The following is a 19,232-nucleotide window of genomic DNA, read 5'->3' as shown; positions in this document are numbered from 1 at the left end:
TTTAAAAAATAAAGTCAGTGTAAAAAAGCATGTGAATTTCTGTATCCTAGTCATGAAAAACTGGAAAATGAAATTTTAAAGATAATGTTACTTACTATAACATCAAAAAACATGAACAATTTAGGGATAAATAGCACACTGAAAATGACTAAACCTGCTGAGAGAAATTCAAGAAGATCTAAATGAATGAAATGATGTACCATATTCATGGACTGGAAGACTCAATATTGTTAGGATATCAGTTCTTCTGAAATTGCAGTATAGGCTGAATCCTACTCTAAATTCTGGCAAGGTTGTTGTAGAGAATGACAAATTTATTCTAAAATTTATATGGAAATTAGAGAGGCTCTAGGATAACCAAAGAAATCTTAAAGAAAAAAACTGGAACCTGATTTAAGACTTCCTATAAAGCTACAGTAGTCAAGATAGTGTGCTAATAGAGTAAGAAATAGACATAAAGATCAATGGAATAGTCTAGAAATAGATCCATATGGATGTGATCAATTGATTTTAGACAAAGGTGCTGTGATGAGTCAATGGGTTGAGGGAACAGTTTTCAATGAATAGTGCTGAAACAGTTGTTTATCCATATGAAAAAAGACTTTCCATTCTGACCTCACACCATATACAATTATTACCTTGAAATGGATCATAGACTTAAATGTAAAAGCTAAAACTGTAAAATTTCTAGGAGAAAATATTTATGACTTTAGGGTAGGCAGAGATTTCTTAGGACCCAAAAAGCACTAGCCATAAAAAAAAAATTGAAATTTTGAACCTTATTAAAATTTAAAACTTTTCCTCAAAAGGGATACTATGAAAAAGATGAAAAGATAGGGCACAAAATGGGAAAAAAATATTCCCAGTATATATATATGACCAAGAACTTGTATTCAGAATATATAAAGAACTCTAAACACTCAAAGTTCAGAAGACAACCCAATACATAAATGGGCAAAAGATTTGAACAGATCTTCACAAAAGAAGATATGTAGGTGGTCAACAAGAACCTGAAAAGACGTTCAGCATCATTAGTAATCAGAGAAGTGCCAACTAAAACAACAGTGACACGGCACTACATATCCACTAGTATTAGTAGAAGGACTGACAGTTAACAGAAGTTAACCACCATATGGAGCAGCTGGAGCACACTGCTTATAGAAATGGAAAATGGTGTATCTCTTTGGAAAAGATTGCTAGTTTCTTACAATGTTAACCATACACTAACCATATGACCATATTACCAGTACAGCTTTTGGGTACTTACCCAAAATAAATCAAAGTACATGCTCACAAAGAGACTTGATTCATAATAGAGAAAAACAAGAAACAGTCCAAATAACTCTCAGCAGGTGAATGGACAAGCTCATTGTGGTATATTCACACAAAGGATTATCGCTCAACAATAAAAAGAAATAAACTGCTGATAAATGTAACAGCTTGAATGAATCTCAGAAATGTGGAAAGCAGAAGCAGATGAACGAAAAGGAGAGCATGCTGTGTGATTCCATTTATGTAAGATTCTAGGAAAGGGAAAAACACCCCAGACTGATAAATAGCCAATCACTAGACCTAAAGCTGAGCTTGGAGGTAGGCAAAGAGGCAAGAGAGAACTGTTTGAGATATTGCAAAGGCTCTCTGTCTTGGTTATGGTGTTTTGTTACTTGGGCTTATGCATTTGTCAGAATTCATTGTACACCTTAAATGGGTGTATTTTATTATATATCAATTAAACTGTAATAAAGTTGGTTTAAAAATAAAAAAATCATCTAGGAAACTTTAAGTAGAACTGGACTTGGTTTTTTTCTCATTAAATATGAAAAACTTCAGAACATCAGATTACTCTTTATCTAAAATATGTACTAAATTGTAGTCAAAGAACTCAGAAGGAAAGTTTAAACAGAAAAAGAAAAATCAAATTATTATGTCTTCCCTTGACTCAAATTTCTACGTACTTAAGTTTCCAACTGCAGACTCTATCCTAATCCAATGGAGTTTCCATTCCAAGTCAACTGTGACCTATTGCTTTTGTCAAGGTTCCCAGGAACAGAAACGTTAAGAAAGTAATTGATATTTCTAAAATGTTAACTGTTAATAATGTTCAGTGTGTCTACCAGAGCTGATACTATTCTCTGCATAGAAAAGTTTGATCTAAGCCAATTTTTATCCCACTCTTCAAATTTTTAAAATCAACATATTTGTTAAGCATTCATGCTCATCACTAAGCTTTTGGGAGCATGGGAGGTTCACTCTGGTGCTTCTGATTTGTATTGGTTTGGGTAGCTCGTCGCCTTTTTCTCCTGTCTTGCAGTAAACTTTTTATAACAACCTAGGATCAGATACTTTCTCCTCTTGTACTCATCTCTTCGGGCAACATGGTCCTTATTTTGGTTGTGGTGGGGGAGTGGTGAAAGGGTAGAATCACAGAGCATTAGAATGGGAAGGTCAAGGCTCTGGATCATTAATCCAGTTTTCTCAGTTTACAGAGAAGGAAACTAAACCCCAGAGAAGAAGAGGGACTTTCCTAATGTCCTAACTCTTAGAAAGAGAAGCCAGCCCTGACCCCTTACACCCTCTGGCTGTCTGCACACAACAGCCAGCTTCTCTCTCGGACTCAGGCTCCTCTGATGGGAGAGAGCCATTGTTCACCTGTTTTCAAGGGCATTGCTGAAGAACAGGAGATAAAAGGACCATAAAGTGTACACTGCAAAACACCAATACTTGAAAGCAATCTTAAGTCACCACCGGCATAAAGTACTTTCCTATCCCTTTGGGATGAAAATTCCTGTGGCTGCTGCATTTCAGAAGAGTTTGAGGTTTTCTTTCTTCCTTTTCCTTTGTTTTTGTGACACTGTGAACTTGTTTTGGAGGGGACTTTTAACTTTAGCCTTGCTGCAGGGAGTTACAGTAATTAAAAAACTATGCTAATGAGAGACCTGTCATAAATTTGATATATTTTCCCAGTCATAACCAGGGAGAGCCCACCCTCTGTAGTTTTGAAAAGGTAAAGACCTGACTGATTCCCTCCCTGCTCCTCCACCCACAGCCTAGGTTCCTTGCTAATTGCTGTACTGTTATTAAAACAAATGACTGGTCTTTAAATGCCCCGGAATGACATGACTATGCCCAATCAGGACTGTAATCAGACCACCCTACGTTTTATGGACTCAATGTCTTGGTGATCCTGAGGCAAGCCAACGGGCGCAGAGCTTCTGCTTTGGCTGCTAATTAAACTTTAGAAACCTTTGCTTTGTTGCTGGGCCAATCATACCCACAATCTGATAGGCCAGAGTTGATTCTATTTGAAACGGACAAATTTCTGTTTATTCTGAAAAACAAGCAACAATTCCAAAGAACAAATGCTTATTTGAAAGAGCAAAAGTAACTGTCAGATGAGTGGATTGCCTGGAAATAGCTTTACTCAGAAAACCTTCTGAGAGTAGGAAAAAATTTGTCGTGGCTGCCAGATACAATATTATTCACATTTCAAAAGAGAAAATGATGATATTAATACCTTCCTTTTGGTTACTGCTGTTGGCCTTTGCACAGCTCCTTAGCATCTGGATTTACATCATTCCCTGAACATCCCTCTGGAGGTGGAGGGGTGCATGTGCCAGTGACTGTATTGGAAGTGGTGTGATATATTGATTAAGATTTGGAACTTTGAAGTCAATCTTCATTCGTGGATTAATTCAGGAGACATTTTTTGAATGCTCCCTGTGTGTAAGGAACTGTTGTGCGCACTAGGCTAGAATAGACTAAATGAAAACATGAAGAAACAGACTACAATTCACTGCCCTTACGGAACGTACATTCCGATGGGGCCAGCATACCTGGATTCGTGTTAGATCTGCCACTCGTTTTGTGGCTTCTAGCAAGTTACTTGTTCTCATCCAGTTTGTTTCTTCATATGTAAAATGGAGTTCATGATTCCCGTTGCATAACGTTTTTGAGGATTCATGAGGTAATGCATGTTAAGTGCTTAGGATATACTGACTGCTCCTGAATGGTAGCTGCTACGATTATTGTCATCGTTATTGCTATTTGGGCAATTCCACTGTCATCATCGGATACCTGTCATCATCAGATACCCCTCTAGCATCCAGCCTCCAGGGGGCTGACTAGGATGCTCCATTGGCAGGAAACTGGGTGAGATCAATCCCCGACCCCAGTCCTTTTAGATGTAGGGGCCACGGCCAGGGGTCACAGTCTGATTCTTGCCTCTGCATTACCTTCCCTTTATTTAAGCAGCAGCCAATACAGAATTAGCCCTTGTTCAAAAATAACTACTATCACCATCCTGTTTTGCTTCCCTGGGTGACAGACTCTAACATTTCTTCCTCTCTTTTTCTTTCAGATTGTTTAGTGTAATTTTGGAACAATTAACCAAAGAAACAGAAGGCGGTAACCACTCCAGTGGCAAATCGGGAGGCTTTGATGTCAAAGCCCTCCGCGCCTTTCGAGTGTTAAGACCACTTCGACTAGTATCAGGAGTGCCCAGTAAGCACATTTCGTTTCCTAAAGCCCAGAGTTTGTTGATTTTTTTTTTCCTCCTGGGTGGGTCTCAGAATTATGAAATGGGGTGTGATGAGGTGAGTTGTTGTGTAGGAGTCAAGGTCTCATATGCCTTTGCCCTTTATGAAGCACTTCTGCTTGTATTGTCACTTTGGGTCTACGTGACAGCCCTGATTCAGGGGCTGGATATGATTGTTGTCTTCTTGATGTTGTGGGAGAAATTTCTCTTGTGGAGATAAAGGAGGTTGTGACGGGAAACCTGGAGGTCAGGCCTCCTGAGTCCAGTCTGGTCTTTGTTCTCCAACACCACACTACTGTCACCTCCTCCCACTCCCAAGTCTGCCCCTCTGCACGTGGCAGGTTAAGTAGATGAGGGTGTTGGAGGGCTCAGCTGACTGCCTTATTTGCAAAATGAGAGCAACCAGTGGCTAGAATCTTGAAAATTCACTTAACTCTCTAATAGAGGAACTGTTCCTGTCCACTGTGGGGAAGAGGTGAATGCTTCTGTGTCCTCCCCCACATGCAGGGCACAGTAGTGCCTGCTTAAAGGTTGTTGTGAGGACTGAGTGCAGTGATGGAGGGAGAGCCCATGCCAAGGGCTGGAGCATAGTCTTAGAGTGAGAGGTGCTGTTGTCATCCACTAGGCTACGCTACCTGTCCAGGCCAGGCGCTAGATATCTGGGCCAAGTTCAGTGCTGCTTGAGTTGAAACAGATGCCCCACCTGTGCCCTGGCCAGGAACTTCCATAAGGAGCATGGAGTGTCCTTCACCGAGTTCTGTCCCTGAGAGTACACCACCCACCCACCTCCTGGGGACTTTGGAGGGTCGAGGTCCTCCTGCCTTTCTAAGGACCATGGCTGTGAGGTGGCTGCCTGCTTTCATCTGGAGGACGGATATGGGACTGTGAGATGTGCCTTTTTTTCACAACTCGTAAAGCCATCAGAAGAACAAAGATCATGTTTTTGCCTCTCCAGAAGTTCTTCATGAAATTTTATTGAACCTGCTGGCTTTCAGAAAGCACCAAAAATTCTCCAGAAAAAAAAATTCCAAATTTAACATTTTTAAATGTAGGAAGTGGTGTTTTGTTTTGTTTTTTATGTGTACTTGTTTTTCCAGATGGTTCATTTATTTTCATTGAAAAAGATCAGTGCAAGTCAAAACCACAAAACTGTCTGGAAGCAATTGAGAAAAATAGAAATACGTTGGAAATGATCAGCCCTGTTGTGTGTAATATGATTATATGAGAAGTTCAGTGAGCAAACATGAGGTTTCAGATTCAGTTGTTACAGCTTAATCTAATTTAAAAGTAACCACGACAACTTTTTTCCCCCAAAGAGCAAATGACAGGCCGGCCTGTCTGCGGTATGTGCTGTGAGCTTCGTGGATCTGAGTCATACGTAAGGACTTCTCAGCCCATGTTCATTAACTGCCCTGGTGGGGAAACTCCAAGTCTCTCCTCAGGCCTGACTAGGCTTTGGGGAGATGGGTCGGGCCCTCTGGGTCAGGCTCTTTCCTGTGCTGGTTTGCAGCTGTGGACCAGTGATTTCTTAAGTGCCTGAAATTGTTAAAAATGCCAGGGAAGGTGTGACTGTTTACACTTCTCTGGGAACTATCTAATCCCTTCTAAAGAGAACTTGGACTGGCCTACAAGGCATGATTTTGTGTGTGTGTGTGTGAATAGATGTTCATTCATGGGAAGGTAAAAATGTGTTTCAAATAGAGCCCTTCAGATGTTTATGGAGCTCTTAACCACCCATACTCAGCTGATAAATATGTGTCTGAATCCTCGACTGTCAAGTGGGAAAGAACCCTCAAGATCACCCAGTCCACAAGTACCATCTTCTAGATGAGGAAGCTCGTGCAAGAAAGAGGTAGTGACTTAAGCAGGTTCTTACAATTAGTGGGTGGCCAAACAAGGCCAGACCCGTAGCCTCCTAGCTCCTGGCCCAGTGTTCTTTCTACTCCATTTCACTGCCTCCTTGGTTAGAATCCCATGAGATCAGCTGTACATATTGGTTGTATACAAAGGAGCCTAATGTCGTGAAAGTGTACACGTTCACATTACATACAATGTCATTATCTCATAAATTTGACTAATCCAAAATATTGAAAATTTGAAATATAATAGTGATATTGTATTTAACTGTAACAGTAATTGTTACATTGCACTTAAATGAAATGTATTAAACATAACCACATTTATGAAACATACTGCTCAGTGCCATACAATTAAGAATAACTACTGGATGATGATTTTGGATGGCCCATCCATGTCTTAAGAAAAAAAAAATGAAAAGACAAACAAAAAGCTCTTTGTCCAAGTAGATGAGAGCAGATGTTTCTTTTCCACACCGTCTATTCCTTATGGAAGATGAAAACATTAAAAGTCATCCTACTGATCATTTTTTTCCCCAAAAGAAACCACTTGAACATTTAAATATCTGAAGGCAGTACTGAGGATTTTTGTCATAATGAGCATCTGGAAAGAGGCTCTTTGCAAGTCCGAAACTCTCTTATCACTCTTCCCTCCCCATCCCTGCCCCCACCTTTTCCTGTGTACTTCTTATCATGGTGAACTTTTCTTGTAATTGCTGTTTTGTGTCTCTACATGGTGTGTTCTGACTTCTAACTCATTTAATTGTAGCATCTCAACTTCTTATATTCTTTTGTTCGTTGAATATGTATTGGGAAAGTGAGAAGATATTAGAAAAGGCCAGTTTGAAAGAGTTAGAGACCGTGAGGAGAGGAAGAGACAGACAAGAAAGGGGGAAAAGAGTGAGTTATACGGAGGGAAGCTGAGGTCATGGGTGACAGGAGGAGCGCAGGGCACACAGGCGCCTGGTGGATCAGGCAGCCTGGATCTGGTGGGGCTGTGGTTTCCTGCTAACCACTCTCCTTAAGTCTCCTATTTCCTTCCACCCAGTAACGAGTGTTGCCCAACCATCCCTCTTCCCGTGGTCTTTTCTCTTCCTGTACCATGGCTCTGAGTGTTACTCTGTGAGTAGCTTCCAGGTTTCTGTGTTCCTCCCTCATCTCACAAGTCCACGTGTCAGCTGCAGGACGCTTCCCTCTTTGTGTTAAGCCAGTGATCAAACTCACTGGGTCTAGTTGATCTCACCCCTTCCATCCTCTGCCCCTCTCCTACCTCCCTCATTCCTGAGGAGCCTCCTTTTGACAGGCTTATCTTTGTTCAGGCACTAGGATTAGCATCATGACCCTGCCTCCCCGGGCACCTTCCTCTCCCTCAGACTTGCTTGTTGAGTTCTGATCTCATCTGGATCCTTACCCTGTCCTACCTGGAGGCCCCACACCCTCCAGCTACTTCTCTGCCTCTCTTGCCTACAGCTACCCCACTTATATTTCTAAAAAGACTGCCTTTTGAATTTTCCTGGATCTCCCCCATGTATACATGTTATTAAACTTTTGTTTGATTTTTTTTACTGTTTAAAAATAGAGACTTCCCTTTGCTGATGGTCTGAAGTCTGGCGCTGTAATACGAATCCCAAACTCAGAGCTACCTAGCTTGCAATCTGCTTGTCTTTCCTGATACCCTTTCCCACTGTGTGACCGCCAGCTGAGACTCACCACCCCCAGCCCATGTGGTGCAAGCTTGCTTCTGTGCTTTTGGTGCTTTCTTCTCTCTGCCTGGAGTAGCCCCTCCCCCGTGCATGCCCACACGCCAGTGGAAATGCACCCTCCTCAGCCTTCAGGCCCTCCTGAGAGGGAGACTGCTGCCCAGTCCTCTTTCTTCTTTCATCTGTCTTTAATTTTAACGGTGTGGTATTACTCACCCAGCATCTGTGTGCTACCTTAATTTGTGTTTAATTCTTACGTCTTCTCCTAGAAAATAACCTCTTTGAGAGAAGCCACGTTATGTAACACATCTCCACACTCCGCAAGGCACCTAAACCTTGCGCTTGCCGCGAGGTAGATGTTCAAGGAATTTTGTTAAATGGATGAATGAATGTGTAAATGAGTGACTTTCATATCCAGCAGTCCCCTCTCCCGGCCTTAGTTTTTCCATCTTTTAAGTTGAAGGAGTTGGATTAGATGATCTTTAAGGTTCCTTTTTAACTTATCTCACATCCAGGCTTAATGTTAAAAGCTATGGAAAAAAAAGAAAAGCTATGAAATAGCCCTTCGAGTTTTATTACTATGTGTCATACACAGATCAGGCATCATTAGGAATTTTATACACACACACACACATAAACACATATGTCATTGAAATATTTCCTAGCTCACTAACTTATTTTTCTCTTTCCTAGGTTTACAAGTTGTCCTGAACTCCATTATAAAAGCCATGGTTCCCCTCCTTCACATAGCCCTTTTGGTATTGTTTGTAATCATAATCTATGCTATTATAGGATTGGAACTTTTTATTGGAAAAATGCACAAAACATGTTTTTTTGTTGATTCAGGTGAGTAATGAAATGGTAGATAACCTTACTTTTTAAAAATTCAGCTTTCCCAAAAATAACTTCTGCAGTTTGGGGAAAATCTAAAACAAAATGAGAGAGAGAGAGAGAGAGAGAGAGAAAAGAAAGCCAAATACACCAGTAAATCTAAGCCAGTTGTTAGTTTGAATTATATTCAGAATAAATGAGAATTTAGTCTCCTTTTCTATCTTAATTTCCTATGTAATGTATTCTGACAAGGACTCTGAAAACTAGACCACGAGGTGAATCAGCAGTGTTGTTTTGTATAGGCTGAAGAAAGGTTCTGTAAAAGTGAGGACAGAGGAGAGAGCAGTGGACTCTGAGTAGAGGAAATGGCAAATCCCATGAAGGAGGGAATATGTGAAGTGAACCTTGAAGGACAAGAGGAGTCCAAGACAGCGTAGCTGGGACGTAGGGCGTTCCAGGGTCTGGCAAGGGGACAACAGCTTCTGTGGCTTGGTTTCCTGATGCTCCCCTCTCCCTTGAGTTCTGAAGCCTTCCTCCTCTGTTGGCAGATGTTGTAGCTGAAGAGGACCCAGCACCATGTGCGTTCTCAGGGAATGGACGCCAGTGTACCGCCAATGGCACGGAGTGTCGGAGTGGCTGGGTTGGCCCCAATGGAGGCATCACCAACTTTGATAACTTTGCCTTTGCCATGCTCACCGTGTTTCAGTGCATCACCATGGAGGGCTGGACAGACGTGCTCTACTGGGTAAGCAGCTTGAGGAGAGAGTCTGTGGAATGTTCTTTCCTTGGATAGAAGTGTTTCATTAGCTAGAGCCATTGGCTAGAAAAGAAACCCCAGAAGTGAGTTCTTTGGGAAGGGATGCAGACCCTCCCTTCACTCAGGACCTGTCATCCCCACCTCAGGGCCTTAGTTTCAGCTCTAGAAAGCCGCTACAGAATGTTGGCTCTCTCCATCCCCAGTCCCACTGGGCTGGTTTTGCCCAGCAGTCTGGTTTTTAGGAGGAACTCCAGCAGGCCAGGGCTGTCCTGATTAAATGCTTAGAAAGCCAGAGGTCATTTCCCCAGTTAAGAGGCTCCTGGACTCCATGGACTAAATCTTGTTCTACTAGGCCCTATACAGGAGATAGACAACATGAACTGGATCCTTTTCATGCTTTCCATTGCTTAGGACAGCCTTAAAGCCAAAGTCGGGTTTTCCCTTATTACAGTATTTCCCTTTTGCATCTTCAGTATTACTATAAATCAGCCCAGCATAAGCCCTCTGCTCTCTCCGTTTTTTCTTTGGAGTCAGGACCTCTGGCAGAGCATGCAGAGGTGGCTCGTCAGCCTTCCGGGGCTGGTGGAGCTGTCTGTGAGCACAGAGGGATACCCTTTGTGTGGTTGCCGCCTGGTTCTTATTCCTGATGGAGCCAGGGGGTTGGCTATAAATGAAGAGCAGTCATATTTTAACAGCCTTTTCTCAGAGCAGAGTTTGTTTGTTTACTTCTTTGCCTGATAGAGTTGGGAAAAGCTCATAGAAGTTTAGAAATGATTTTCCACGGCACAGAGTTGCTGGAAAAAACAGCCGACTTGCGGATTTTGAGCCTAAACTCAAGTCCAAACAGGATTAACCCAGATTCCAATAATGATTTGTTATAAGGCAGTTAGTAATAAAATACTTCTTGAATGAGCAGTCTCTAGTTAGAATGCCTGCAGATTGAGAAGGAGCTTCTGACAGGATCTAACTTTCAGACACTTGATTGAATTTCCCATTACTCTGTAACTTCAGAGATTGTAGCATGTAATGGTTATGAATAGAGTTTTTGCTTCCCTTCACCAGTGAGCACCATACTTACAGGATTGTAGGAGTCCCTGTATATTCAATGTTAAGCAAAGGAGGTATGTTTTTATTTTCATCCCTCAAGTATGAATCTAGTTTGGTAATAAGGTTTTTTTAAGCATCACCAACATGTTCTATCTTGCCCCCCTCCTTTTCTTATTGTCATAGGAGAGTGTGTGTGTGTGTGTGTTTGTGTGTGTGTGTGTACGCGCGCACGAGTGTGTCTCTCTGTGGGTATGCACATCTGTTATTTATATCCATAACACAATGGCTTTCATGAAGAGGAAGAAGGAAAGAGATTCTATTGGATGAGCCAGGTCCATGGCCCTGCAAGGGGACCCTCTAATTATGTAAAGTGTTTGTTTTCACTGTTACTTCCTAAGTTGCAACTCCTACATAGATTAGTGACATTCTCATAACCAGTCTTCCCTTGGAGTTTCTGATAAATAGAAAAAGTATCATCCAACTAGCCCAAACTGATCCTTCCCCCACACAAAGAGTACAGAAGACAACATTCTGATTGAAAACAAACAGACAAAAAATCTGTGACTCCCCACAGCTCTGTTCTCCCTATTGTCACAGTGAATTGTCCGTTGCCGATCCAACATGCCTTGACTAATGGACAGTTTTATCCTTTATTATGTTTCTGCACGTTGATCCTCTCATGACGATGTTCCTGTTGCCACGCAAGTGAAAACTCTGGGAGTGTGTGATGAAAGGAGAGGAAACTCCATGCACCCAGAAACAAAAGTTTCACTTGCTTTCCTGAGAACCGTTAAGTATCACCTAAGATGATATAATTATTACCTCTATTATTCATATGACAATCACAGAGCTAATAATTTGACAATATAATAATTACATTCTCTATGAATTACATGGCATCTTTATTCCAACGGAGGAACTCCAATAATTTACCAACATTATTCCAGTCTATATCCCTTTATAGAACATCTCAGAAACAGTGGAATACAGACCCCTGGACATCCCCAGGGTCCTACTGCAAGTGCTGTGGTCCATGATCTAGAACAGGGGTCTACAGACTTTTTTATAAGGGGCTAGGCCATATTTGGTCTTGCAGACTGTAGTGTCTCTGTCACAACTACTCCAGTTTTGCCCATGTCACTTGGAAGTAGCTGTAGACAACATGGGAACCTGTGGCTTCCTTCTGATAATTATCTGTGGACACTGAAATGTGAATTTTGTAGCGCTTTCCTGGGTCTTAAGATACTGCTGATTTTTTTCCTCACCATCTAAAAATGTAAAAGCCATTTTCAGCTCATGGGCCATGCGGAAGCAGGTGATGGGCTGGGTTTGGCCTGCAGATCGTAGTTCAGTGACCCCTGGTCTAGACTAGAACCCAGCCCTCTGTCCTTGACATTCTTCCACTGTCAGAGGTTCATGAGCTCTTCTCAAACACTAGGGGGCAGCTCAGTAATGTCTTCCAGAGTGCTCAGAAAGATCTTATTCTCTGAAACATGTCAGGTTGCTTTTAATTACTTGTTGATTGCATTTATTAACTCAGCATAGACTAGGCAGGAGCCAGGGCCCCAGCCTTTTCCATACTTTATGGGCCACGGTCGGCTGGAAGCCACACAGTTCTGTTCCAGAACAGGACATCCCTGCCCAGCACAGCACCTGGCCCAGAGCAGGTGCTCGGCAAATACCAGTTACACTTCAGGTGTCTCATCCCATTGCTTCAGTGTAGATGCACCATGTTTAAATGCCATTTTTATCCACAACCAGGATGTAAAGGGAGCATCTGAGACAGAACTAAGGAGATTAGATTTTAAATGTTGATTGCGAGGAGATTTCTCAGTCCTTTAGGTGTTTGTATATGATGGACAAAGTCTTTGCAGGGATGATTTTGCATCTTGTCAAGATCATATTCAGTCAGTGTTCTCAAGCCCGTTGATGCCACAACTCTCCAGAGTGCCTGGCAAGTGGCCAGCAGGGTCTTGACAAGGGAAATGCAGGGGGGCCCAGTATGCAGAATGACACACATGTAACAGAGCCACGTGGATGTGTGGGGAGGGGATTCTTAACTTCTGGAGAAACATAATTTTTTTTAGCACTCTCTTACAAGGTGAATTCCATAGACATAATTAAGCTGCCATCTGACCCACATGTATTTGATGTCCTTAGAGGCAGAAGGGTGAAGTGCAAGGAAAGAGCCTTGAGGCTGCCTAGGGCCAGGCATGTGACCTTGGGTAGGTCACCAAAACTCTTGGGCTTCAATTTTGTTGTCCACAAGATGCAGAATAACACTACTTGATTTCATTTTTTTCTTTCAACTTGGAGGAAATGTTTTTAAGTATAGGAAATTAAGTAAAATAGTATTGGTTTCAGGAGAGAGCTATCCATATAAATCGTTTATGGCCTTTTGCTTTAGTGCCAAGCTCTTTTCTCAGCACATCCATGGCAGCGCTGGCTGTCAGACCGAACGGGAAGTTCTGTCTCAGCCAAGCTGACAGTCTCCTTCATTCCTGTTATCTGGGAGACCCCTCTCTATTTCACCAACAGCTTGCCTTTCTTCGCCTTTCTCTTATTCCATGCTCAGGGAAGTACCACCAATATATCAAGTTTCTAGTAGTGTTAGCAACAGTTAGAAAAAAACAAAAAGCCTCAGGTTAGCCTTTAATTGGAGACATGGATGTGCATTTCAGCCTTTGAAGTGAGGGAAAACTGAAACCAAATGGATTATTATTTCCTGAGTACTGGGTGACACCACATGAAGACTTTGATATACTTCAAAAATCTAAATTGAAATGCCTGAGCTCATGCCGATTTCTCCATTGTTGACAAAGACCATGCAGACAAAATCCCAAGCACAGTCTCTATTTTCATGTGGGGGTTTGGGGGACCAGCTTGCCAGTTCTGACTTGTCCCATGTGTGTGGTAAGGTCTAAGAAATACTAGCCTCTGAAAAGAGACCCTTGTTGAGAAGGTTTAGTTGGGAGAAAGACTGGCCCCTAAAGCTTAATTTTTGTTTCTCTTTCCCACCTTCTGGAAATTTAAAGTCTCCTGTGGCCTTGGTTTTCCCCTCAGCCCCCAGCTGTTATTCCAGGTAATATTTCTGATTTGAGCAAATGAGAGAATAGGAGTCTGTTGAACACTGATTCCTAAACAATTAAAAGTTTCTTTATTTGGAGGAAAAGTTCCCTCTCAAGTGGGAGCAGACAGCTGTTCCTGGAGCCATTCTCTGGGCCATGGGACTGAGGCCTGAAAGAGGATGGGCAGGGCAGAGTGTCGGCTGACGGCTGACCTACTTTGCCACAGTGTGGGAGCACAAAGTCTCCTGGTGGGGGCCCTGGACGTGCACATCCTTCCCTCCCCATGAGCACACACTGCCCTGCCACGTGCATTCCTCCTGCTCCAGCAGAGAGGAAATGGGCCCACAGAGGTCTCTGTGGAAGGGTCTGACTTCAGGCTGAGCTCTGGCCACTACACCAGGCAGCCTGTTTCTTCTCCTCTGCTCATGGGTTTTTAAATAAGTTTAGTGGCACAGTTGCTTTGGAAGAATTACCCTGGGCCTTCCTGCTGAAATTAGTTTATCCAACTTAATTAGATCAACAATTGCAGCCACGGCCCTGGCTCATTCATTACCCTAATTGCCAATGTAAGATGTGCAGACTGATATGAGTTCTATTGAGCACATCAATTTTCATGTGGCCAAACAGGTGTTTCAGAAGGGATTTAATGCCCTCTCCTTCAACTTCAGCAACAGATGTTAGTTGTTTTTTTTTTTTTTTTGATGTTTTCTTTTTCTATTTGGTTTCTGCATGAAACAAACAGTGAAATGCATGAGCTTCATTCTGTAAAGCTAAAACCTAGAGCCGGATAATGTAGAGGAAAGCGCATGCTTTAAGTCCTAAGGGCTTGACCCTGCACACAAGAACTATGAATTGGCCCAGACTGTATACTGTTCTATTAGCTGGAGATTCTGGGTGTTCTAGCAAAGTCAAGCATGACGTCACTCATTCTGTCCCCTGACTGGTCCTTAACAACTTCTTTCTGGGAGAAGTGTTTGCCCAATTTAATGCTAACTTGTGCTGCTGGTAAGTTCCATCCAGCCGTGAACCTTAAAACACCTGTTTATTCCAGCAGGGAAATTGCTCATGACTGAACCTCTCCCGGGAAGATGTGTTGGGGCAGCCATGTCTGACTGCGCTGCTTGAGCTTGTCCCAGAATTAGGGGCGCCAGATTCCTTTGGGAAGCTCACTGCTGGAGCCAGCTCTCCAAGGGTGGGTCTTGTTGGTTCAAGCTAGGTGTAGGGGAGAGAGGCTTTTTTCTTTCCCTTCTCCTAGATCCTTCCCATGGATGCAATTGGGAAAAATCTCATTCCCCAAAATACCCTTGAATGTGTGTCAGTTAGCTGACTTCTGAATACTTTCCTTCTTTGAATTAATTTAGCTGTGCTTGCACTCACTGATTGCAGATAATACAGGTTTAAAGTGGATTAGGTTTCCTTGGATAGGTTGGCTACTAATGGAAAGTTATTATTTCAGGGTTGTTTTTTGCGGGGAGGAGGGAGAGGAAATTAGTTTTATCCATTTATTTTTAGAGGCAGTACTGGGGATTGAACCCAGGACCCTGTGCATGCTGAGCATGTGCTCTATCGATTGAGCTATGCCCTCCCCCCTCAGGGTGTTTTGTTTGGTTTTTAAGAAAAAAATTTATAGAGTCAAATGTTGCAAATTTGTCCCTGTAACTAAGACTTTTCCACCATCACAAATTTTGAAAGCAAAAATAGTACTAATAACTTGAGAAGAGTAGAAAATAGTTTCCAGCTAAGCAGCAGTTTTTCTTCTACAAAAATCTTTTCTGAAAAAACCCTTATCAAGACAGTTTCCTGTGAGAAAGAGCCAAATCCCAGCTGATTTCCCTCCCAGTGGCCAAAGGTTGCTGTTGCTATTATTTGCCCAGAAAACTTTGGTGACTCTGTGTGTGTGTGTGTGTTGAGAATATATAATGAATGTGCTTTGGTTACTGTTGTTTGATTTGCAGCAAAGTAAATGTTTCATTAAATGTATAGAATGCTGTCTCTAATGTGATCCTCTCTCCTTATTAGATTCTCTTTTTAACCCACTCCTATGAGACCGTCTTATTTCTTGCAGATGAATGATGCTATGGGATTTGAATTGCCCTGGGTGTATTTTGTCAGTCTCGTCATCTTTGGGTCATTTTTCGTACTAAATCTTGTACTTGGTGTATTGAGCGGGTAAGCTACACCTCTTTCATCTTGAAAGCAGAGTTCTGAGGACAGTTGCCAAGACCACACAGGCTTTGTTGGTGGGGGCCGCCAGGCGGGTGCCAAGCATTTTCTGTGTCCTCCAAGATGCTTAGCTTTCTTTTCTGCTGAGGCTTCCCAAATCAAGCTGATTCCTGGAACCTCACCAGCCTTCAAGAAGGAAAGCTATAGGATAGTTATTGACCAGAAATTAATCAGTGTTGTCACTTGGGATTTAAATAGTTGGCATTGCTTGCCCATTTGTCCGTCCTAAAAGGAGATATATCTATAATTGCTTTATTGGTCTGGATCCAAATGTAATGCAGATTAATTGGTACAAAGCAGTAGCTAAATGACTTTTTGTGGGCCACATTGGTAGGTTTCAGCAGCAGAACATGTCCTCACTGAAGGAACCAAAATGGAAGGCCCTTGGCGGGGTCCCATCCTAGGAGCACCAGTCTTCGGTCAAAGCCCTAGTGGTCTGGCAGCTGGTCCTGGGGCTCTGCTCTTTGGCAAATGGATAACTGATAACTGATCTCCTTACATTTTACAGGTAAATGATGCGATAGGATGGGAATGGCCATGGGTGTATTTTGTTAGTCTGATCATCCTTGGCTCATTTTTCGTCCTTAACCTGGTTCTTGGTGTCCTTAGTGGGTAAGCAGTTGGATCCATGTTCCACATTCTGCTGCTGCCACATGTCAGGCGGCTCTGCGTGTCCCCTAGCTGCTCCCTGCGGCTTTCTCTGCATGCGTGTGGACTCTGATGTCCCCTCTGTGTGTTGCTTTTGGACTAAACTGTGATTCTTTCTGCTTGTATCTGTTTGTGAGATTCTGTGTTTATGATGCTTGCCAAACGCAAGTAATTTAATGAAACTGTTTCCCTGAAGCTAGTCGCATTAATATGCCCGTGTGTAGAAGTAGATTAAAACTGAATAAAAGGATTCCCAGCCTTGGTCTCACCCAGGAAAGGGCCTTTGTCTTTTGTGGTTTTCTTCCCTTTGGTACAGACCGTGGCCTTTTTAAGTTACCCACAATGTATCATGAATGTTTCCAGTGGTGTTTCAGATTTCATGGTAAAGGAGAAATAGGCTTAGGTTAGCACATAAATAATAAACAGTTTCAAAATCGCACATCCTTCAGATCGGGATCATTTATTAGCTCAGGATCATTTTCTGCTGCTGTCATTGTGAGAATGTTCCCTCAAATTCATTTTTAATCATAACTTGTAGAATCTTTCTTTAATGCAGAGTAATAATCAGCTTTTGCATCTAAATTCCTATAGCCTTATCCTTGTCCTTGTCACTCAGTCACTGTTTTTGACATTTCATTTTGTTGACCACCTCGGCTCTGTGGATTGACCGTCCATCAAGGGGTTTCAGTGGAGACTGGGTCAGGAGGGGGCCTTAGCCCTGCCGGTAGTCACCATCCCAGAGCCCTTCTGGGCAGCCGTGCACCCTTCCCGTCCCACAGCCACCCCAGACAGGGGAGGACCTCAGACAAGGGAGGACCCCAGAGAAGGGAACTGGGGCTCCCAGACCCTCAGGAGCAGTGCCAGGTTATCACCATTGATGGGGGGCTTGGAGTGGCCAAAGCCCAGGAGGCGCCCATGTCCCCAGAGGAGCCTTTGTCACTCCCTGAGCTCAGACATCCTCAGGAGAGAGATCCTGTTGATAGACTTGATTCCAAGTCAGTTTATCTATTCCTCACTCTCTTTATCTTTGTCTTTCTGAGCTTCTATCTGGGGGAGGTGATGTCTTCATGCAATACTGAATCAATGGAGAGACCTTTATCGCACTTTTCTAAACGCTGCTTTTTCCAGAGCAGAAAACAGAGCTAGTTACCCATTTCTGCTTCCTTTCCTCATATTCCCTCTAGCCTCCCCAGCCTGTTTTCAGGGGATAATAAATTTAGAATTCTGTTTGACTAGGTGTGGTCACTTTTTACACCATGGGCACACCCTGTCACGTGAAACCCCTGTCCAGGAGCCTCTGTCCCACAGTGAGAGGAGTGGGGGGATGGGCTGGGACTGAGGTAGGGGTGTGACAGCATACCCCTGCCCACCACCCAGACCAAAGCTTCTTTCTGCAGATGAATGGCCCCCAGGCCTCCTGTTCTTTCACTTAAAACTTTGAAAAGTACCTTCCTCCTAACACCTTCCATCGCCTTAGGTTAGCGTTGGGATTGTAAGGGTGGAATTTATCCCAGGAGAAACAGTCTCATGTTGATTTCACCACAGGAAAGGCCCATACAAGGTTAACAGCAGCTCTGTTGTGAATTCCTTGGCGCCCCATGTCTTCTAAACCCAACTAAACTGAGGCCATGGAAACGACTAATTTTAACAGTGCCTGTGACATGCCTTATCTTAGAGCTCCCCAGAGCAGGAACATCACCCCAGCAGGATGGAGCATCTGAAAAAGAGGGAAAAAATGGGGGGGAGGGACTTCTCATTATCATGGTGAGTTTTAAATATATGCTTCCCCCCCCCCAGGGGGTACCCAAAGCTGGAAGATGAAAATAGGCACCCATCATGATAAATCGAAGAGTTTACTTAAACATAGTTTAGGAAAATAAGTAATTGTAAAACATTTTTGTGTCAGAACAAAACTAGATCCTTTATGAAGGAGTCAAATGATATGTGAACTTTAAAAATAAAATCTAAGACTTCCCAGCAATTGTCCATGAGTTCCACATTGTGCCCCAGCTCCTGGGGGCTGCACACTGATTCTGCCCTACCTGTAAGGCCACTTGGTGGGAAATGCTGGGGGGCACTTTGTGGAAAGTAAGAACCACGTCTGCAGAGCAGTCTCTCAGCTGTGTTCGCTCATTTGGTCAGCATTTCCCGAGTTCCTGTTGAGTGCCCGGCTCTGGGCCAGAGGCTAGGGTGCCAAGATGTCTGAGACATAAATGGGGGCCTTATGCTCAGATGTTCATCGTCTGGTGGGGGAAACATTGTTAAGCAGTGCAGGATGGCCAAGCTAGAGTAGAGGTGGAGACTGAGGGGCTGTGAAAGCTGCCTGTCTGTGAGCTAGATCTTAAAAGATAAGGCATCTGCGGGGGCGTGGGTGGGGGGAGTGTGACTGGGGGTACTGATGATGAGCTGGCATGTTCCTTCCTCCCCTAAGAGTTAGCTACCTGGGCTTCTCTGTCCTCTGTCCTCCTTGCCTCTGCCCTCCTTCCTCCTTGACTTTCCCCCAGAGCAACAAAAAAATCTAAATGGGTCATTTGTATTCATTTTCTTGTTAAAGCTGACGTAAAAATT

General features: G+C 43.1%; 1 protein-coding gene across 4 annotated transcripts in view; it reads left to right on the top strand.

Annotated features, from left to right (window-relative positions):
* Positions 1-19,232, top strand: part of CACNA1D (calcium voltage-gated channel subunit alpha1 D) — a 296,376-nt gene that overhangs the window by 151,357 nt on the left and 125,787 nt on the right. For 2 of the 4 annotated variants that reach the window (XM_064496422.1, XM_064496423.1), the window contains exons 5-8: positions 4,358-4,500; positions 8,784-8,936; positions 9,470-9,666; positions 16,525-16,628. In XM_064496422.1, the coding sequence (XP_064352492.1) occupies positions 4,358-4,500; positions 8,784-8,936; positions 9,470-9,666; positions 16,525-16,628 (597 nt within the window). Of the gene's footprint in view, positions 1-4,357; positions 4,501-8,783; positions 8,937-9,469; positions 9,667-15,858; positions 15,963-16,524; positions 16,629-19,232 lie in introns of all 4 variants that reach the window. The other 2 variants (XM_031470549.2, XM_064496424.1) reach the window with 1 other exon arrangement.

The sequence above is a fragment of the Camelus dromedarius genome, chromosome 17 (genome assembly GCF_036321535.1).
Source record: "Camelus dromedarius isolate mCamDro1 chromosome 17, mCamDro1.pat, whole genome shotgun sequence".
Lineage (NCBI taxonomy): Eukaryota > Metazoa > Chordata > Mammalia > Artiodactyla > Camelidae > Camelus > Camelus dromedarius.
This window is presented reverse-complemented; position numbering and strand designations above follow the sequence as displayed.